This window comes from Lithobates pipiens, unplaced genomic scaffold (genome assembly GCF_037356315.1).
Source record: "Lithobates pipiens isolate NorthernLeopardFrog02 unplaced genomic scaffold, aLitPip1_a1.2 Scaffold_27, whole genome shotgun sequence".
Classification (NCBI taxonomy): domain Eukaryota; kingdom Metazoa; phylum Chordata; class Amphibia; order Anura; family Ranidae; genus Lithobates; species Lithobates pipiens.
Window position 1 is genome coordinate 209,032,765 of NW_027507788.1, and position 23,103 is coordinate 209,055,867.

The 23,103-nt window shown below is 45.1% G+C and overlaps 1 protein-coding gene across 1 annotated transcript in view; it reads right to left on the reverse strand.

The window, feature by feature from the left end:
* LOC143934504 (uncharacterized) overlaps positions 1-23,103 on the reverse strand; it is a 51,406-nt gene that overhangs the window by 4,343 nt on the left and 23,960 nt on the right. Inside the window, exons 4-6 of the mRNA XM_077458181.1 lie at positions 8,261-8,412; positions 3,661-3,823; positions 2,324-2,407 (exon numbers count right to left, since the gene is read on the reverse strand). Of these exons, the coding sequence (XP_077314307.1) occupies positions 2,324-2,407; positions 3,661-3,823; positions 8,261-8,412 (399 nt within the window). The remainder of the gene's footprint in view (positions 1-2,323; positions 2,408-3,660; positions 3,824-8,260; positions 8,413-23,103) is intronic.

Consider the following 23,103-nt stretch of genomic DNA (forward strand, 5'->3'; position numbering starts at 1 on the left):
GCACTGACAGCTGTTATATAGCTGAGGGTGGGGCCACCTGTGACTTAAACGGGTGACCAAGCCCCCTTCTGAAGTCATGCAACAGGAGCCTCCCATGGAGGTGGAGTTTTTTCAGTTTTTTTTTTTTCCCTCGGGTCATCTGACACTGTGATTGAAGATGAATAAGGACAGTTTTTTGTTTTTTTTTTTGTTAAGGACTTGTCCCAAATTGTCTACTGTAATTTTTAAAATTTTTACACTTTTTCTGGTGAATGTGTTAAAGGGGGCTTTCAGATTCCGATAAGCCCCCCCGACCGCAGACCCCCCACAACCACTGGACAAGGGTTGTGGGGATGTGGCCCTTGTCCCCATCAACATTTTGGGGGGGGGGGGGTTTCTTAAAATGACTTTTATCTATATTGCCGGGATCCGGCGAAACATTACTGCAGCGAGCAGTTTTAAATGACATTTGTAAAGGAAGAAATTACATTTTTCTGCTTTCGTTCCTAAAACTATGTATGGCTGCGGTGTAAGCAGCCTTACATAGTGTGGGGGGTGGATGCATTAAGGTGAAAAAAACACGAGGGCTTAAAATCCCTTTAAGCAAGCTTTGGGAGGCAGTGGAGGATAGAAAAGCCTGGCACCCGCTATGGTCCATGAGGTCATTAAGAGTCAGACAGAACTGAACAACTAATCAACCATAACTTTATGACCACTAACAGGTTAAGTGAATGACACTGATTATCTTGTTACAAAAACTTGTAGGTGGCCTGGGCTGGTGCAGGGCACTTAGTGGGTGCGTCGGCAGCTTCTGCTGCTCTGTGTCATTGAGCCGACATCTGGCTCTTTGTTGTCACCTCTGGCTATTTCCTGCATCTGCACTCCTTGTGTGCGCTGCATGTAGTGTCTCAGTGACATGTGGAAACAAGAGCTGAGACTAAGAAGACCTTCTTACAAGTGAAGGGTGTGTGTGCACACGTGTCATATATGCACATGTGAGGGGGCGGGGGGCTGAGTGCATACAGGTGTGAGGAAGTGAAGAAGGGTGCCCAAGAAAGTCCAGCAAGTGCCAGGACCGTCTCCTACAGTTAATTCAACTGCGGGATCTGGGCACCACCAGTGCAGAGCTTGCTCAGGAATGGCAGCAGGCAAGTGTTAGGGCATCGGCACTCACAGTGAGGAGAAGACTTTTGGGGGATGACCTGGCATGAAGAATGGCAGCAAAGAAGCCACTTCTCTTCAGGAAAGACAGACTGATATTCTGCAAAAGGTACAGGGATTGGACTGCTGAGTACTGGGGTAAAGTAATTTTCTCTGATGAATGCCCTTTCTGATTGTTTGTGGCATCCGGAAAAAACCTTGTCCGGAGAAGAAAAGGTGAGCGCTACCATCATACCAACACTAAAGCATCCTGAGACCATTCATGTGTGGGGTTGCTCCTCCGCCAAGGAAGTGGGCTTTCTCACAATTTTGCCTAAGAACACCGCCATTACTAAAGAACGGTACAAAACATCCCCCAAGAGCAACTTCTCCCAAACAACCAAGAACAGTTTGGTGAGGAACAATGCCTTTTCCAGCATGATGGAGCACCTTGCCATAAGGAAAAAGGGATAACTAAGTGCCTTGGGGAACAAAACATTGAAATTTTGGGTCCATGGCCAGGAAATTACCCAGACCTTAATCCCATTGAGAACTTGTGGTCAATCCTCAAGAGGTGGGTGAACAAAAAAACCCGACTAATTCTGACAAACTCCAAGCATTGATCATGCAAGAATGGGCGGCCATCAGTCAGGATGTGGCCCAGAAGTTGATCGACAGCATGTCTTGAAAAAGAAGGGTCAACACTGCAAATATTGATTCTTTGCATAAACTTCATGTCAATGTCAATAAAAGCCTTTGACACTTACGAAATGCTTGTAATTATACTTCAGTATACCATAGTAACATCTGACAAAAAGATTGAAATACTCTGAAGCAGCAGACCTTTGTGAAAATTAATATTTGTGTCATTCGCAAAACTTTTGGGCATGGTTGTAGACTTCTTATCATACTTTTCACCTACCTACAACTGAATACTCTTAGAGGGATCTTTCATTACTTTTTTTCCCCCTCTTTATCTACTAGACTCTGCTCGCCCGGAACACCATTGACTCAGCTAAAAAAATTGAAATGGCTAGAGTTCGGCTGTAAAACACAAAATTTTACTTATAACTATACATTTTTGCAAGGATTCGGTTTATCCTGCAGTGTGCCAAAAAAAAAAAAAAAAAAAAAAAAAAAAAGGAAAAAAAGCTGTACATGTTAAAAACTTCCTGAACACATTGATGAGCTGTGTGCGTCTTACCTGTAGCGTAGCCGTTAGTTGTTTTGCAGTGTTTTCATATGTTTCCAGCTTTCCTGCAATCATTTTACTTTGTTTCCCAATAACCTACAAAAAGAACGGCACAAAATACATCTGAAAAGTAGGCTCTCTTAGATAAATACTGCCAGGCAAAGTGCTGGGTAGGAAGCATCAAAATCCTAGTGGAAGGGCATGCATGGAAACATTGGGGATAGACATGTGCACTGCCGAAAAAAAAATTCTTTTTCGTTTCACTTGTTTTTTTGGGAAAATTGAAAATAAGGGAAAAATACAAAAAAGAACGAAAATCCAAAATTTTGAAAAAATAACTATTAAATTATAGGTATTTGAATTTTCTTTTAAATTTGTCTGCTAGTGAACGTAACAAATACAAAGTTAATAAAGAATGCCGCATCTAAACAAATGTAACGGAACAAATAATAATGAAAAGTTTTTATTATTATTGTTATTTATTAATATTATTAAATTTGTCATGTTCCATTCGTTTAGATATGGCATTTCTTACTACAGATAATTCGTAACTTTGGATAAATTCGTATTCGTTACGTTCACTAACAGCCAGATTTGAAAGGAAATTCCAATACCTATAATTTAATAGTTAGCAATAGTTAAATCATTATTAGTTATTATTTCAGATTTTTTAATTTTTCAGGTTTTTGAAATTTTTGCATTTCCAAAATTCAAAATATAATAATAAAAATAACAATAAATAATCCAAATGTTCCAATATTTGCAAAAATTCAGATATTTCTGAATTAACGAATTTGTCTAAATTCGTTAATAAAACTAATTTAGAACTAAATTAATTATGCATGTCTAATTGGGGATGTTTATGAAATCAGGAATCCCTTTAGCCCCTTTGACGCCAGCGGACCATTTGGTCCGTCTGTCTGTTTTTCAGGCGGACCAGATCAGACCACCCATTGTCCTCTATGTGGCAGCGGATTTCAGTGGACATCTGTCCGCTGACACCCCCGCCTGGCATCTGATTAAGCAAAATTCACTTAAAATAGATGTATAGCAATACATCCAGCATTCGTCCAGTGGATCAGATGACAATCGAATTGAAACGGACATGCAGTTCATTTCCATCCGACCACCTCTGTCCTTGTCCACTCTTCATAGCGGACACAGACCTGTCATCCGCCTACTCAGTGGAGAGTTCCCCCGCTGAGCTGGCGGATTTTGTTCAGACAGATCGGCCACATGTAAAAAGGGCTTTAGCTGCACTACTAAGAGCACTGCACCCAATGTTAAAGCTAGAAAATCTGGTATAAAAGAGCCTTATATCAATATCACACAACATGTATTCTGTGTACCTGCGTCTGTGAGAGCTGCTGCTGGACAACAAGGTGTCGGTCACATGTTACATGATGCAGCCTCTCCTGAAATTCCACAACATCCGACAGCCAAATCTTCACCTCTTTCCCTTGTTCCAGGAAGGCCGAGAACTGCTTCCCTACCAATGTCAGCATGTGCTGCCTGCAGCCAAGAACATCATACATTTATTACATTCAATTACCTAAAGGAAACAAAAGTCTAAACTGGAAGTTTTATTGCAACATTTGTGTTAAGGCCGAGGTCACACTGGTGCGACAGACAAGCGCTCCGACTTTGAGAGCACATGTTGCATGACAAGTTGCTCCCCATTAAGTGCAATGGAACTGTTTTAATAGAAGCGATTTGAGTCGCTCCAACGTAGAAAAAGGTTCCTGTACTACTTTTGGGCCGACTTCAGCACGACTTGCATTGACTTCTGTTAAAGAAGTCGTATACAAGTCGTGCCAAAGTTGCGCTGGAGTGTCGGCTTCAAAGTCGCGGCAGTGTGAAGAACCGAGCCTGCTGAAATCTAAATATTATATAACATTTAAAAAACTGGCTACAATGGTACAAAATGTATAATAATGCAAAAAAAAAAAAAAAAAAGTACCCGGGTCCTAAACAGGGCTGCTAATAAATCTAGTTGTGCTAGGTGGTAACTAGCCTGGCTAATTGGTAGGTTGATCCACTGATTCCTGTCCGAAGTCCGAGTTTGGGGTAGTCTCTCTCTTCTATCAATAGGTGGCACTGTTGCTTTTGGCATTAGAATGAAGGATTACCATAAATTCAGGTAACGGGTAACTAGGATGTCTCAGCCAATCAGCAGTAGTTTCTTTGACCACTGTGTATTCTGGGATAGGCTATTTGGGAGGAGTCTGGTGATCAAGGTTCTTCCCGCCCGAGGCTGCGGCCTGGATGGGTGTGTGTTGAGAAGCTCCTGGCGGCTAGGCCTGAAGCCTATCCAGGAGTCATACTGGCTGCTAGGTCCACTTAAGGACTATCCAGCAGTTTAGGGTTCCGCAAAGGAGAAGCAGCCAAGGTTAAGCCCAAAGCCTGGGGCTGAACCACATGTGTTAGAGCAGTGGTCCTCAACCCTGTCCTCAGGGCCCACTAACAGACCAGGTTTGTAAGATATCTGAAATGCATCACAGGTAATATAATTTTTTGCTCAGTGATTGCAGTATTCTAGTCTGCATCTCCCCAAGGTAATACATAAAACCTGGCCTGTTAGTGGGACCCGAGGACAGGGTTGATGACCACTGTGTCAGAGGCTCTGCATGAGGGGAGCCTGATCGTTGCCGAAGGTAAAAGAGAAGCAGTTGCCAGAGGAATGACTGCTCCTGTTACCAGAGGCAAATTTGGAAGGAATGAAGTTCTGAAGGCATACCAGAGCAGACGCTTCACTATCCGGGGACAGTGAAGTAGTGTAGACTCATTCAGGAATACAGCGTGTAGCTGTGAGTAAAGCTTGAAGATAAGTACGGCAGTTAGCTGTGGGTGAAGCTCGGGAATGCATACATAGATGAGAGTCCAAGAATTCTAGTGAAAGACGGTGAGCTGAGCTTAAAGCGGAGTCCCACCCAAAAATGGGTGTTTTCGGAATCCCCCCCCCCCCCCCCCTCCGGTGTCACATTTGGCACCTTTCAGGGGGGAGGGGAGAGCAGATACCTGTATAATCCAGGTATTTGCTCCCACTTCCAGGCATAGATATCCACGGGTCCCCGCAGATATCTATGCCATATCCGGCTCCTCCTCTGTCCCCCCCCTCGCTGTCTTCTGGGAGACACACAGGTCCCAGAAGACAGCAGGAACCTGTGGGATTGTGCAACGTGACTCGCGCATTCACAGTAGGGAACCAGGCTGTGAAGCTGCAAGGCTTCACTTCCTTATTCCCTTATCGAAGATGGCGGTGCCTCCACCCAAGAGCCGACGGGATAGATCGGCTTTGGGCACCGACATCTCAGCACCCTGGACAGGTAAGTGTCCATATTTTAAAAGTCAGCAGCTGCAGAATTTGTACCTGCTGACTTTAAAAAAAAAAAAAAAAAAAAAATAATTCGGCAGGACCTCTGCTTTAAGGATCTACAGTGGGATACTGTGAGTTAAGTTGGATGATTTACAGAAGAATACTGTGAGAAAAGTTGTTGCCATCGGAGACAGCGGTTGCTAGAAGATACAGATTTCTGCATTCAGATTAAAAGGCCCTCTATCTGTATTCCGGTCTGCCTAGTTCTATTTTTGTCTACGGAGTTTGCCTTAATTGCTATTGCATTTGCTAAAGGTGTCCTGTGCCCTCACCCCCTCTCCCACCATTCCTGTTAGGAGAAATAAAACTCTCTTGTTCTTACACCCACTATGCCTAGTAACCTGCACCCTGAGGAGGAATGTCCGTTCTCCCTGGCTCTGGGGGTCACCCTCAGGCCTTTGGAAGTCGGGGAGACAAGTGGCTCTGGGAGGAAACTTCAATCAGTCAAAATTTTAGGCAACATTTAGGGCGCATTCATTTGCATGATTTACACAGATGAACGCAGGCTCAAAACTAGGGCATTCACACATTACTGCATTGCCAGCATGTTGCATTGAAATGTAATTTCCATAAAGTTAAAAAGGGGGGGGGGAGTCATTTTGTGCTGAGAAGGATCTATTGTTGAGGGAAGGGTCTATTGTTGCTGGCTGCTGAAGGGTCTATTGTTGCTGGCTGGTCTGATGTTGCTGGGGGTTGTTTCTTAGAGGGATTTACTGCTGAGGGAATGGTCTATTGTTGCTGCTAGGAGATCTATTGTTTCTTGCTGGATTTTTGTTTGTTGCTGAGGCAGAAGGCTATTGTTCTGAAGGGGGTCTATTTTACTGCTTTTCTTGCTATTAACAAATTCCATAGCAACACAAAATGATCCTTGGTTTTGCACTCCATAAAAGGAGTACAGCCAAAAAGGGAGCACAGCCAGGGCGCGGTGCTTGGAGGCCAGTGTAGGGGGTAGGGCTGCCACCTGTCTGGGATTCACCTGGGCAGTTCGGGTTTTTGAAACATGTGTCCAGGTTTCAGTCCCCCAGAAACCCGGACACATCAGATGCAAATGTAATTCGGAACAGAGCCTGACAGGAGGGCGATGGGGAAAGTATGCATGCTGTATTACTATTCTTTTTGGAGAGCCCAAAGGTGTCCAAATCCTATAGAGCAGGGGTCTCAAAACTTTCTAAAAAGAAGGGCCAGTTTATTGTCCTTCACACTTTATGGCAGGAGTGGACCTTTTCCTGGCATCAGCGGGAGTAAACATCACCACAAATGGTATTAGGGGGAGGAATAGTGCCCCTTCTTTGGTATCATTGGCAGGAATTATATTGCGTTGGTGTCAGTAGGAGAAATGGTGCCCCATTGTTGGTGTCAGTTGGTAGAATAGTGTCTGATATCAGTGGGAGGAATAGTGTTCCAAGGGCTGGATAAAGACAAGAAAAGGGCCACATCTGGCCCCCAGGCCGCAGTTTGAAGACCACTGCTATAGAGTATATTAAAATAAAAATAAAAAAATTGCTGTGCAACGCTAAAGTGTCCGGGTTTGGTGTGAAGATAAAGTGGCAACCCTAGTAGGGGGTAAAGATATGGGGTGACTTGGAAAGGGGGGTGGGAGTACCTCCACCTAATCGTTGAGAAAAAAAGGCCTGACTATAGTACATCATACCACTCCTACACAACAGATATCACATGTTTTAGTGTGCAGGCCCTTGTCAATGAGTGTGTTCATCATGGCATCCCAACGCCCTGTTGCAGTCGTACACAATGCACTCACACCACACCTGTACAGGCATACCCCACTTTTAAGTACACAATGAGGTTTATTTACTAAAGCTGGAAAGTGCGAAATTAGGCTCAGTTCTGCATAGAAACCAATGAGCTTCCAGGCATTATTACCAAAGCTTAATTGAACAAGCTGAGAGCTAGAAGCTCATGGGTTTCTATGCAGAAGTGAGCCTGATTTTTCACTTTCCAGCTTTAGTAAAATAAACTCCATTGTGTATTTAAAAAGTGGGGTATGCCTGTAATTATACATTTCAGTGCAAATAATAAATACAAATCTGAACCTGAATGAGTGGAAACAGGATTCAAAAACACAATTTGTATAACGTTGAAGCACAATGTATTTAAAGTGTATCTAAGGTTGAAGTTAATTTTTTTTAGTCTTGGATGAGGTGTGGAGGGGTCAAGACAATGGAACACATGTGGCAAAAAAAAAAAAAAAAAAAAAAAAAAAAAAAAGAACCTGACAGGCTTTAACTATTCCATACTCTATAGGAAATGTTTGTCTTTAGATACACTTGCGGTTCATTTCCCATTCCCATGTGTCTGTATTTTTGTTATCATGGCAGCATTGGCAGGTTAGACAGGGGGCAAGTTGGGTGTCGTGACCCAGGTGAATCAGCTGTCACTCAACATCTCAGAATATCACATTTATGTCATCCTCCTTCATAGCAAGAATGCAAAAAAAAAAAACACTGAAAATCAACAACAACAACAAAAGGATGGGACTTCCTTTTCTTTGACTTTTGTTTTTCATTCAGGTGAAATGTACAAAATATGACTAAAGAAGCACAACTATCTCTCACCTTAACTCCATGTAAGCTGTTACATAGTCAAACTTTTTGAGCAGGTCCTGAATTCTCGTGTACTTGCTGTTGCCCTTCGGACTGCTGTAGAGTATCTGGGTCTTCAAAGAGTCAATGATGATCTGAACTCTCTTCAGCTGTTTACAGGCACTCTGCGTATGAATGACATCAGATGACAAAACTTACTATATGGGGTCAGATAGATTTCGGGACATTATTTCAGAGTATATATGACAAGTGTGACCTTCCAAGTGTCCTAGAACTACAAACTCCAGCATATGATTGCAGACACTAGTTGGGACTTCTTGTATTAAGGCCAGGGGGCTGCAGATTGCCAAAAAAGAATGATTTTAGCTGAGCTATCCTCAGACCTGAGAATATAACGACCCTGCACACCTGGGTACTCAGACAGGCTGCAGGCACCTGATAACAAGCCCTCATTCACACTGAACACGGCTTTGAAATCAAAAGACATCTGTGAGAGTTCATGTACAGATGTCTATCGAAAATTGTCGCAAAGTCGGTGTCGCACCGATTGAGACGCTCCTATTGCCGACAATTGGCTCAGATTTGACCTTCCAAACTGCATGTCAAATCGCGCTGATGTGAACAGGGGCTGAAAAATTCCACTATATATCCCGCATGAGCGCACAATTGTCACCTACATTAACGCAGTACTCAACCCGTCTGCATAGCTGCCAACTGTCCCTGATTTGGAACAAAGTCCCTCTGTCCCTCTTTCCTCCTCATTTATCCCTCATTTTGGTCTGATCTATAAAAGTTGTATATAAAAGGTACTTTTTATCTATCAAAAAAGTGTTTCCCAGTGCTAAACCTTTATTCCAATGACTAAATTGCTGCATTTGTAATTTTCAAAAGCCAATCTAAAGGAATAGTAGTGATAAAAAAAAGTCCTTATTGGGTTTAACCAATATTTTTTTTTGTACAATTCTCCTTTAAGGGGGTATGGCTGGGTGTGTCTCCTATGCCTGTGTAATAACATATTCGGCGACCCATCACAGTTTGCTACGGAAGTGACGTTTCATCGCGACCATCTTGGTACACCCCACACTCGTCCACAGTAAGGATACACTAAGAAGGGGGAAAGCGGACATGTTGTTAGACCCATTGGAGTTTTGCATGTTACACGTATTTATAACAGTAAATTCAGTTTATATAGTGAAATACAGGACTTACAACTCTGTGACTGTTTAGATGTTGAATTTTAAAAGCACCGAACTTCTGTCAGATTAGCAAACCTGTGAGATGAGCAAGGATGCCACTGCTTTTAAAATTCAGCATCTAAGTAGTCAGACGGAGTTGTAAGTACTGTATTTCACCATATAAACTAACTTTACTGTTATAAATACGTGTAAAATGCAAAACTCCGGTGGGTGTAACTACATGTCCGCTTTCCCTCTCCTTACTGTGGACGAGTGTGGGGTGTAGCAAGATGGCGGAGACGCAACATCACTTCCGTAGCAAACTGCGATGGGTAGACGAATATGTCATTACACCTGCATACTTTTGCTAATAGGTGTCCCTCATTCCCATCTCAGAAAGTTGGGAGGTATGCATTTGTGTCCTCAGGGTTGATTGATTCCTACCCATTCCTTGTAGCAAAACAGTAAATTCAGTTATCTTTGTATCTGTATTGGCAGGGAACCGTCTTCCTTATAAAATCCTTACATGGGCATCTGTTCCCTTATTGCTCTTTGGGGGAATGTCACCTTTTTCGCAATGGTTTTATTTACCAGACTACTTTACCGTCTGCAAACTCTCCCCCTCCTATTGAAACACTCAAACACTCGGATGTCCAAAAAATGAATTTGGGCCTGCTTACTTTTCTGTGGCGTGGTAAAAGACAGACAGAATTGCGCTCCAAAAACGATGTCTCCCAAAGAGTGAGGGTGGGGGCTGGTTTGCACAACCTTAGGTTTTATATTCTCTCGTCTGGTACAGCAGGGTATCAATTGGTTATCGAAGATATCTCGCTACTCTAACTATACGCTGGAGAACACGAACAAGCGGCTACTGCCCCTACTAGAGTTGCCACCTCATCCCTTTAAACCCAAACACATATTAATTACACGGGTTCCGTGGCTGATTAAGGTGGTAAATAAACTCACTTGGTGCCTTATCTGCATTAAATCAGCCTCAGAACCTGTGTACCATATTTTTCGCTCCATAAGACGCACCTGACCATAAGACGCACCTAGGTTTTAGAGGTTGAAAACAAGAAAAAAAAATATTCTGAACCAAATGGTGTAATAAAATATTTTCCAGTGCCCATGAAATGCAGAGTGACCATTACCATAGAAAGTATTAGCAGAGTATGGCAGAGTATTGGCAGGGTATCGCAGAGTATTGGCAGGGTATCGGCAGAGTATTGGCAGGGTATCGGCAGAGTATTGGCAGAGTATTGGCAGGGTATTGCAGAGTATTGGCAGGGAATTGCAGAGAATTTGCAGGGTATTGCAGAGTACTGGCAGGGTATTGCAGAGTATTGGCAGGGTATGGAGGGATGGCTGTGACTGCACTTGTCACAGAGCAGCGCTGTGGGCACTACAGATGCAGCCCACAGCGTTGCTGCCATCCGATCTCTCCCTTCCACTGTACAGATCTGTACACAAAGGGGAGAGAGGAACCGGCGTCATCATGACGCCGGTTTGTTTACAAGTGATCGATCCGTCACTTGACGGGGCGATCACATTGCAAACGGCGGGTGCACCAAGATGACCACCGCTCTGGAGCTAGGCCGAAGCCGCGGCCTTGGAAAAGGCCGAGGCCATGGAGCGCTCCAGAGCGGCGGGGGGCGGTGCCAAGCGTATATTTGCACCATAAGACGCAGGCACATTTTGCCCCATATTTCTGGGGGGAAAAAGTGCGTCTTATGGTCCGAAAAATATGGTAATTCATATGTGTTCAGGTTTAAAGGGATGAGGTGGCAACCCTAACCCCCACCTATTACTTGTCTATTGCACTGGAAGGGCGACGCATGTCAAACAAATATAAGGAGATTTCCAAGCTCAAACTTACCAACTGAATTGTCCTGTCTAACAATATGCGTTAAGAACAGGGGTTTAGTCTGCACACATTTGCAAATACATGCGTAAGCTACAGACCTCGTCAAGGCACCCTGTTTTCTGCAGTCCCTAACCATGACTTCTGGGTCTCCACAATGGGAGCACATGCATTTTTATGGATAAGTGAGGACAGGTGGCCTGGAAGGAGCCCACCCCCCCCCCCCCCCTCATAAAAGTTACAGGGGCACACTGAACACCAGCACATAGCACTATGGCAGCAAAGATGCCTGACCAATATAATCAAAATACAAACAAGTGTCCACTGCCCCCACCTATATTGGTCAGGCAACACATTGACATCTTTGCTGCCATAGTGCTGTGTGCTGGGTGTTCAGTGTGCCCCTGTACCTTTAAGGAGCGGTGAACTCCTTCCAGGCCACCTGTCCTCACTTATCCATAAAAATGCATGTGCTCCCATTGTGGAGACCCAGAAGTCAGGGTTAGGGACTGCAGAAAACAGGGTGCCTTGACGAGGTCTGTAGCTTACGCATGTATTTGCAAATGTGTGCAGACTAAACGCCTGTTCTTAACGCATATTTTTTATGTTTTTATATGCCTTCTTTTATTGTGTTGTAAGGTGAAGGTGCTGCTGTTTGTTCCAAGACCTTCATTGAACTTTTGGAACGCTACCTATTTTCTCAAAATTCTATAAACATTTAAATAAAAAAAAAGTAACACAATGCCATATTGCAAAAAAAGGTCTGGTCTTGAAATCTTCCGGGGGGGGGGGGGGGGGGGGGGTCTAGTGGTTGATAAGTAAAAATGTCAACAGCAGATTTGAAATTGTGATGGTGATATATTGCCACGGGGGGTCCCAATAAATATACATCGTCAGCATGTGATCAGTTTGATATTGAACATGGTAATGTCGGTTTTGGTTGAAGCTGGCCTTTAATACATAAAAGGTAGATAGATAGCATATTGTATATGTACAGTTTGCTAGAGAAAACACTAGAACAGTGAAGCTGAGCAGGTACTCTGCGCCGAGTGGTGTGCATCCCCCAGCTCATGCAGGTAAGAGATAAAGAGCTACAGTGTGTTGTAAGACAGACCAGTATGGTGCAAAATGTAAAGAGAAACTGTATTGTATTTTTTGAGAGCACATATTTTGATTCTTGTAAATTTCTTTTTAATTTTTGATACATTTTCGTACTTCATTTTGCATTTTTACTGTATTGGATATAGAGGAAATTTTAAGATTAGCCACTAGAGGGCGCAAGCACACAATTAGAAATCACTGTGTTCCTTGAAATGGAAGTAAATGTAAAAAAAATTTGCCAACAGGAAGGGTATTTATGACGGTCTTTATCAATTCCACTACAGTGTTGGGGGGGTCCTAAAATAAAAATGATATAGCGGAGTTAAAGGGGTTGCATAGGCTCGATTTTATTTTATTTTTTAAATAACAAACATGTTATACTTACCTCCACTGTGCAGTTCGTTTTGCACAGAGTGGCCCCGATCCTCCTGTTCTGGGGTCCTAACGGCGGCTGTCTCAGCTCTTCCCCACTAAAGCTAACCCCCTCTGGGAAGCTCTTTCCAAAGGGGGCTAGCTTGTGGGCGTGCTCCTGTGCCATACAGTTGGCGTCCAGAGACGCCAAGTGTATGACTCGGGCCCCCCCCAGCCGTGTCATTGGATGTGATTGACAGCAGCATCAATAGTATATAAAAAATTAGCCCTCGTGCCACTAGGTAATAAAGTGACTAAAGTGAATAAATATCTAAATATGTGTTCAACGAATAAATAGAAAATATGCAAAAAAGATAAATAGCATGTAAACCATAAAGTGATAAAAAGTGCAAGTGCTACTTAATAGTGCAAAAAATGCAGCGGGACAAGATAGTGAACACAAACTATCAAGTGAAATGAATAAAACAAAGAGTCCTGCGCAAATCGTGCCACTCTTATAAAAATACAAATATATATATATATATATATATATATATATATATATATATATATATATATATATATATATATATATATATATAAAAAAAATATAAAATGAAAACGTGAAACAGTCAATATATATATGAAAAAAATTAGTCCAAGAATCGCACACAAATGAGTGAGGATGAAATATGGAAAAAGCGGGACCAAATGCTACAAAGTCCACTAATCCAGGCTCTCAGAACTCTCACCTTAAGATAAAATAAGCAAGCAGATCAAATATAGCCCCAGAAACTTCTCCTTTGATTCACTGTATTAAGCCACTAAGGAAATGCAGGTGAAGGATGTGATAAAAACTTCCGCCACTAGAGGGCCAATCCCAGCATATAGGTATTGCACTGTAGATATTGACATATATTCCGTAGTGTATGGCTCGAAAAAACAAAGGGGAGAGGGGGAAGGGGAGAGAGAGAGGGGACTCCAATAGTGTAGTAGTTTAAATAAGCAGATGTATTTATTAAAAAATAACCAAGACTCTCACATTTCAAAAAAATATAAAATACAGAGAGAGGAAGATGGTGGTCTGGCGTCTTCCGCCAGTCTTACTCTACTTCCGGTTTGTCCTACGGCCACTCCCTACGCGTTACGTCATACCACGTGACTTCTTCATGGGGATGATGATAGGCCGTTTAAGATATCAATATATATCGCGAAAACCGGAACCGGAAGTGCCCGGTCGGCCATTTTGGAAAAAGTAAGCAGGATGTAAACATATGTAGACCGGAAATAGTAACTCGGCCATCTTGCTCCTCACATATAGTAAAGCGGAAGTGCACATCACCGCCATCTGTGGACCGGAAATAATAACTCGGCCATCTTGCTCCTCACATATAGTAGAGCGGAAGTGCACATCACCGCCATCTTGGAAAAGAAAAATGACCCGAACGGAAAATAAAATAGAAATACTTACACTTAGAGATAAAATATGTAAAGAATACGCAAAATAGAAATACTATAATTGGAAAAAGGCTACAAATAGCTGGCATGTCTTCCATGAAATAAGATGGAAAACATACACAATAAAAAACGCAAGTTTAAATGATAAGAAAAACGTATATCTAAATGACATAATATAAAATATACGCATAATTTAGGAAATGGCTGAAGAAATGCTAAAAATTATAGCATATCAACCAATATAACTAATCAATATTGTAAAAACTAACAACAACATCCGCCCAAAAAATGCTAAAAAAATGTTTTAAAATTAATATAGAGCATAAAATGGAATAAAAATGGAAAATTAAATAATCAATAAAAATTGACTATTCAAATTATAATAATTATGAGTTATTCCATTAATATTATGAGTTATTCCATTTTTATGTTTAATAGATTTTATCCCACTGTGGGAAATATTGTGGTAGGATATATTTTGATGTAAAGTCCTACTTTATTTCCGGTATGTCATCTTACTTATCTGCTTTGAGGATGATAATTTGAATAGTCAATTTTTTATGATTATTTAATTTTCCATTTTTATTCCATTTTATCCTCTATATTAATTTTAAAACATTTTTTTAGCATTTTTTGGGCGGATGTTGTTGTTAGTTTTTACAATATTGATTAGTTATATTGGTTGATATGCTATAATTTTTAGCATTTCTTCAGCCATTTCCTAAATTATGCGTATATTTTATACTATGTCATTTAGATATACGTTTTTCTTATCATTTAAACTTGCGTTTTTTATTGTGTATGTTTTCCATCTTATTTCATGGAAGACATGCCAGCTATTTGTAGCCTTTTTCCAATTATAGTATTTCTATTTTGCGTATTCTTTACATATTTTATCTCTAAGTGTAAGTATTTCTATTTTATTTTCCGTTCGGGTCATTTTTCTTTTCCAAGATGGCGGTGATGTGCACTTCCGCTCTACTATATGTGAGGAGCAAGATGGCCGAGTTATTATTTCCGGTCCACAGATGGCGGTGACGTGCACTTCTGCTTTACTATATGTGAGGAGCAAGATGGCCGAGTTACTATTTCCGGTCTACATATGTTTACATCCTGCTTACTTTTTCCAAAATGGCCGATCGGGCACTTCCGGTTCCGGTTTTCGCGATATATATTGATATCTTAAACGGCCTATCATCATCCCCATGAAGAAGTCACGTGGTATGACGTAACGCGTAGGGAGTGGCCGTAGGACAAACCGGAAGTAGAGTAAGACTGGCGGAAGACGCCAGACCACCATCTTCCTCTCTCTGTGTTTTATATTTTTTTGAAATGTGAGAGTCTTGGTTATTTTTTAATAAATACATCTGCTTATTTAAACTACTACAATATTGGAGTCCCCTCTCTCTCTCCCCTTCCCCCTCTCCCCTTTGTTTTTTCGAGCCATACACTACGGAATAGATGTCAATATCTACAGTGCAATACCTATATGCTGGGATTGGCCCTCTAGTGGCGGAAGTTTTTATCACATCCTTCACCTGCATTTCCTTAGTGGCTTAATACAGTGAATCAAAGGAGAAGTTTCTGGGGCTATATTTGATCTGCTTGCTTATTTCATCTTAAGGTGAGAGTTCCGAGAGCCTGGATTAGTGGACTTTGTAGCATTTGGTCCCGCTTTTTCCATATTTCATCCTCACTCATTTGTGTGCGATTCTTGGACTAATTTTTTTCATATATATATTGACTGTTTCACGTTTTCATTTTATATTTTTTATATATTTATATATATATATATTTGTATTTTTATAAGAGTGGCACGATTTGCGCAGGACTCTGTTTTATTCAGCATCAATAGTATGCAAGGTCTTGGAGGTGATAATAAGGGACTAAATACAAGATTTTAGTAATGCAAACGGTATCATTAGCAGTAATTAGCATGGATTCACGAAGAATCATTCTTACCAAACCAATCTATTAACCTTCTATGAGGAGGTGAGTTGCTATCTAGATAAAGGAAGGCCCCGTGGACGTGGTGTATCTAGATTTTGCAAAAGCATTTGGCGCAGTTCCCCATAAATGTTTACTGTACAAAGTAAGGTCCATTGGCATGGACCATAGGGTGAGTACATGGATTGAATACTGGCTACAAGGGCGAGTTCAGAGGGTGGTGATAAATAGGGAATACTCAGAATGGTCAGGGGTGGGTAGTGGGGTCCCCCAGGGTTCTGTGCTGGGATCATTCCTGTTTAATTTGTTCATAAACGACCTGGAGGATGGGGATGGGGTAAACAGTTCAATCTCTGTATTTTCGGACGACACTAAGCTAAGCAGGGCAATAACTTCTCCGCAGGATGTGGAAACCTTGCAAGAAGATCTGAACAAGTTAATGGGATGGGCAACTACATGGCAAATGAGGTTTAATGTAGAAAAATGTAAAACAATGCATTTGGGTGGCAAAAATCTGAATGCAATCTATACACTGAGGGGAAAACCTCAACCTCTGGGGGAATCTAGGATGGAAAAGGACCTGGTGGTCCTAGTAGATGATAGGCTCAGCAATGACATGCAATGCCAAGCTGCTGCTAACAAAGCAAACAGAATATTGGCATTAAAAAGGGGATCAACTCCAGAGATAAAACAGTAATTCTCAATAATAACAAGACTCTGGTCCGGCCGCACCTGGAGTATGCTGTCCAGTTCTTGGCACCAGTCTTCATGAAGGATGTATTGGAAATGGAGCGAGTACAAAGAAGGGCAACAAAGCTAATAAAGGATCTGGAGGATATTAGTTATGAGGAAAGGTTGTGAGCACTGAACTTATTCTCTCTGGAGAAGAGATGCTTGAGAGGGGATATGATTTCAATATAAAAATACCATACTGGTGACCCCCACAAAACTTTTTCACGTAAGGGAGTTTAATAAGACACGCGGCCGCTCACTAAAAGAGAAGAGAAGAAAAGAGTTTCAACCTTAAACTGCGTAGAGGGTTCTTTACTGTAAGAGCAGTTAGGGTGTGGAATTCCCTTCCACAGGCGGTGGTCTCAGCGGGAAGCATTGATAGTTTAAAAAAACTATTATATAAGCACCTGAACGACCGCAACATACAGGGATATACAATGTAATGCTGACATATAATTACACACATAGGTAGGACTTGATGGACTTTTTTCAACCTCACCTACTACCCTGTTTCCCCTAAAGTAAGACATCCTCCGAAAGTAAGACCTCCCACCAGGTTTCCCTATCTCAGAAATATAAGGCATCCCCCGATAATAAGACATCCCCCGATAAAAAGGCCCCTAAAGCTACCATAAGGCGTCTGACTCTTCTGGACCATAGCAGTGGGCGCTGCCACGCAGCTCACTGATTGGCCGCAGCTCAGCCGGAGCTGTTCAGGCAGGTAGGTGCGAGGTCTCTTTAAATCAGTGAGCTGTGGCTGGCTCTCTGAATGACGAGTGACGTCACCCGTCACCAGAGAGCCCGTCCTGCCGTCAGCACAAGCTGTCACCTTCTGCCGCCTGCTACTTGCTCTGCCCTGACGGAGTCTGGCTGACTCACAATTAGACAGTGAGTCGCGCTGGGCAGGAGTCGGGCACATTGTGTGGAATCTGGCCTCCACAGACACACAGGGGTGACTGAGGTGGGGGGGATGTCTGGTAAAGGGTGGGGGATGTCTGGTGAAGATGGGGGGGGGGGAGACTAAATAATCCACTGGCACATAGGTGGGTGGAGGGGGACTCACTTAAAATGACACAGGGTGGATTTGAGGGGGGGGGGGGATCAAAATGGCACAGGAGGATCAGAAGGGGGCAGAATCAATAAATGTGTACCCTATTCATCTTCATGGAAAAATAAGACATCCCCTGAAAATAAAACCTAGCACATCTTTGGGAGCAAAAATTAATATAAGACACTGTCTTATTTTCGGGGAAACAGGGTATGTAACTATGTGTAGCTCTGCAAGAGTGAAAATCACCACCCACTGGACTGTTAACCCTTTAAAGAGGAAGTAAACCCTGATGAGTTTACTTCCTCTTTGATTCCCTGCAAAGGCAAAGCATAATGGACTACTATGCATCGCATAGTAGTCCATTATGTGTCACTTACCTGACACAGGAGCCAGCGATGTCACCGCTGTCCCCTGTAGTCCGAAGCCTCCATCCTCTTGGTGGGTCTCGCTGCTCCGGCGTTGTCATTCGTCGGAGCCGCGATGACGTCACTCCCGCGCATGTGCACGGGAGCCACCACTCGCGGCATATGGCCGTTCACTGCGTTAACTGCGGTGCGCTCAGTGCGCCTGTGCACCGCTGTCTACGGCGCACGGTGCCTGTCTTTCGGCAAATATCTCCTAAACCGTGTAGGTTTAAGAGATATTTCTTGGAACTACAGGTAAGCCTTAAGCTAGGCTTACCTGTAGGTCAAAGTGGTTTGTAAGGGTTTACAACCACTTTAAAGTCCACATTTTTCAATGAATTAGGGTGACTCAAAATGTGCTCTACCCTAACAGTGGAGCAGAACGTTAAAGGGTTAATCATCTTTTTACTTTTTTTCAGCCATGCAGGGACTGCACTGCTCTCAATGAAGAGCCAGATTTAGAGGGGGGCGTGACCGGAAGTCGACCCGGATGGCAGCCTAATTCTCCTGCTCTCCCTCCAGCCTCTGCTTTACCGCACCTACGGGGAAAATCCAGCCCCATCCGATGGGGAAATCTAGGGCCACACGGTCCTCCAGCTCCAGGGGACCTCCCGCAGCCTCGTTGGGCACAGCCACGGACCTCTGGTCCTTCTTCTCCATGACGGAGCTCCCGACCGACGGACCTCCCAAAATGGCGCCGGCGGCCGCAGCCGCGCCGGCGCGGGCTCCTTCTCCGGCCCGCAGGGCCCATCCGAACTCCCAGCACGGACCGGGGGATCGAGGGACACCGCGGCAGACAGCCCCGGACCCGGAGGCCTCCGGTGCGGTGAGTCGAACCCCGGTCCCGCCCGCCTCTGAGGCCGTCCAGTTAGGCCTGCGGCCTACCACGCCGCCGCCAGGGCACATGACTAGGCCCCCCCTGGGACCCTCTCTATCCCCATGTTGCTCAGCACCGCAGTCCCCCCTCTGCACGCCTGCAGCTCTGGATGCCAGCGGGGAGTTCCAGTGTGGGACTGGCCGGATCGGGGAGGGGGGTGGACTAGGCCTGGGGCCCTCTGGCAGTAGGTGCCCCCCTCCTCCGGATACTCAGTGTTCTTTGGCCTTGCCCAGGATGCTCCGGACGCCCCCAGACTCCAGTGCTGTCTCCGAGGGGTCCCCCCTTTCTTTTGCGGCTGAGGACTTCCCTGCCCTCCCCCCCCCTGAGGAGCCACTATCCTGGGTGTATCGGGGGCCCGGGGGAATGGACGGACCCCTGCTGAATCCTGACTCGGGGTCGCCCCCACCTAAGACTCAGAGACTGGGCACCTCGGGGCCCCCCTCCCCCCCCACGCGGTCACGGGGGACGGCCAGGGGTGTCGGCATACCCGGGGGGACCCGTAGCCCTTCCACCCCAGGATACCGGGGGACAACACCGGCCACCTCCCGTGGCCCATACTTCTGAGTGGCCGGGGGTCTGGGATTCTCCCCCTGAGCATGCCCCCTCCTCTCGCACTGCTGGACCCGTGGACCCTAGGCCACTGTCGCCACGGCATCGCACAGACCCGGACGACCCGGGAGACATGACCACAACACCACCGCATCCTCAGTGGCAATTATACTTACAAGCGATCCCCACCAAAGAGGATTTTAAACAATTGATTGAAGATGTCAAATCAACGTGTCGGGCGAAAATACAAATGCTCCACTCTGGCCTTAAGCACCTTGCGGACCGGGTGGAGATGGCTGAAGAGGAGATACAAGAGGCCAAAATTGCGGTCCACAAAACCCAAACGCAAGGGGCTGAACACCATCTGCTCCTAATGCCCCGTACACACGTTCCGATTATCGGACCACAAACGTCGCTTTCGGACAGATCGTTCGATAATCTGATCGTTAGTATGCAGCTTTCGACAGCCGATCACGACAGTCCGTCCAACCAAATCCGAAGGGACAAACAGGAAAACTTTAGTCGGATGACAGCCCATCGTACGACAATCGTGTAGTCAGTACAGTATGCGTCCGATAAAAGTCGTTCGACAAACACCACGCATGATCAGAAACACAATAATAAACCAGAAGGACACACGGGTCACACATATTTGACATCATTTAAAATACGTAGCTACGCACAACGGAAGAATTTTTTGGAATCGTACGACAAAAATCTTACACACATTTTGCACTGTTGTATTCGATCTTAGATCGTTCGCATTTTGTTGCATACAACTGTCTTGCGATAATCGGAACGTGTGTACAGGGCATTGGAGATATGCAGTGCCATGTGGAGGACTTGGATAACAGGGGGCGCCGGCACAACATCAGAGTGCGAGGGGTTCCGGAGTCGGAGGGCCCGGAGGACGCTCAGATTATCCTGCAGGAACTATTCAACACTCTCCTCGGAGAACCCCCCACTAAATTTATTGAGATGGATAGAGCTCATAGGGCCCTACGCCCCAAAAATGCTACTTCTGGCCCCAGGGACTTTATCTGCAGAGTCAACTCGTTCCACCTTAAGGAGGATATCCTGCGACAAGCCCGTTTAGCCGGTGAGGTGTCTTTCCGGAACCACCCAGTGCAACTTTTTCCGGACCTCTCCTGGATTACGCTGCAAAAACGTAGACTCCTCCAACCCTTGCTCCGTACCCTGCAAGACGCCCAGATCCCTTACCGCTGGGGTTTCCCATTTAGCCTCACTGCCAAACACCAGGGCAAATCGGCCTCTCTGCGGTATCCTGAAGATCTGCCGACTTTCTGTGAGGATCTGGGCGTCCGCCCCCCCCCGGCTCCCCGATTGGGACCTCATCGCTACTCAACCCACACCTCCGACGCTGTGGCAAAAGGTTCCCTCACGCCAATGACCCAGAAACCGGGAAACGCAAAACAAATCTAAGAGACAGGGCCCTGGCTGAAGATCCCGGCCCTTCCTCCCCTTTTTTCCAAGTGACTCTTATCTTTTCTCATCTCTTCCTAGTTGGCCCTCCGCGACCCGTTGATGGTGGAGATGAAGTTTCACAGCGTCCCTGACCGCTTAGCGGCATAGTGCTCGGACGTTGTATTGCCCTGGTTCCAGTTGCACTCATTACCCCTTCCCCTTTGGTGCCTTTTCAATAACTTACTGCACTTAGGCTGCTGGTTGGGAGATTCGGGAGAGTGGGTTCCCCCTTGCTCTCACGACCCTCCCCCTGATCCTTTTTTTTGGGTTGTTTTTCTTTTTTCTTTATTTTATTCATCTTATTTATATTTTAGTGATTTTGCTCCTGTTCAAGTTTTTACACATTTTACGCTCCTCTATTCCTCCTTAGGACCTGAATGAGGAGACCAGGACTCCTATGCGGCCGCCAGGCCCACGCCTCGTGCGCTGGGTCTGGTGGCCCCCTGGGAATCCGTGCAGTCCCGAATGACCTTTTTACCCGGGGCCGAATATTGCCCTATGTTTGGTCCGATTATGGGCCCATGTTTTCTTTGTGACGCCTTTCTTGTTGTACTAACGTTTTTCTCCCTTTTCTCACTCTCTATCTCCCCCTCTCTTCTCTCCTCTGTCTTCATTCCGCTGCCTGCAGGGACCGGAAACGTAGTGGCGGGGTCCTACGACCGGAAAGCGTCTGCTCCTGGCTCCTGGCGGTCCCTCTTGGACGTTGCTACCGGGTAAGATTTATTAGACACAGACCGCTCTCCTACCCCCCCCCCCCCCCCCCCGGACTTGACTGATGGCTAAGATTCTATCTATGAATGTTCACGGCCTAAATTCCAACAGGAAACGGCATCTGGCACTAAGGGAGTTTAAACAGTCGGGGGCAGATATTATCCTGGTTCAGGAGACGCACTTTGACAGGGGGGGTTCTTTTGCCTTCGCCTCCAGGAGCTTCCCGCTTGCGTATCTATCCTCGGGGTCCCATAAGAGAGCAGGGGTGGCTGTCCTGATCCGACATGGAGCACCTTTTACCTATGTTGACCATTACAGCGATCCCCGGGGGGGCTTCCTGATACTTAGGGGTACGTGGCAGTCACGGCCGATCACCCTGTGTACGATATACGCTCCTAATGTCCATCAGCATAGCTTCCTCGCCAGGGTTTTTGCACGTCTATTTAAGGAAGACCACGGTTATTTGGTGGTGGGAGGAGACTTTAATCTGGTTCACTCGGCCACGGCTGATCGTCAGACGGCGCCCACCCGCGCGCCCTCGCCTAGAGCCCTCCGGGACTCGAGGCTTTTTCGGCAGCTCACTCGCCGTTATGCACTGTTTGACGCTTGGCGAGCTCTCCGGCCCGGGGATCGGCAGTACACGTACTATTCAGCCCCTCACCATATGCACTCTCGGATTGACTATCTTTTCACTAATAATGCTACGTTGAGAGCGACGCGTGACGCGTCTATCCTGCCGATCTCCTGGTCGGACCATGCCCCGATCTCACTCACCCTGGATTTAGGCCCCCCGATAACTCGGCCATATAATTGGAAGCTGAATACTTTCCTTCTACAGCACCTTCCCTCCCAATCGGAATTAGCCTCGACCCTGCGTCACTATTTTGTTGAGAACTTGACCCCAGACGTCCCCCTCCCCACTGTGTGGGAAGCCCACAAGGCGGTGATGCGTGGTAGATGCATTGCGCTTTCCTCGGCCTTGAAGCGGGATGTCGCAGCCACCAAGCTAAACACCGAGAAGGAACTTAGACAGTTAGAGCAGAAACTGCAGGCCTCACCGACGGTATCACTCCTTAGGAAAATTGTCAATTTGCGCATGGCGCTTGCGGACCTGGCGCTTCGACGTGTTGAGAAAGCCCTGCTGAGGATCAAA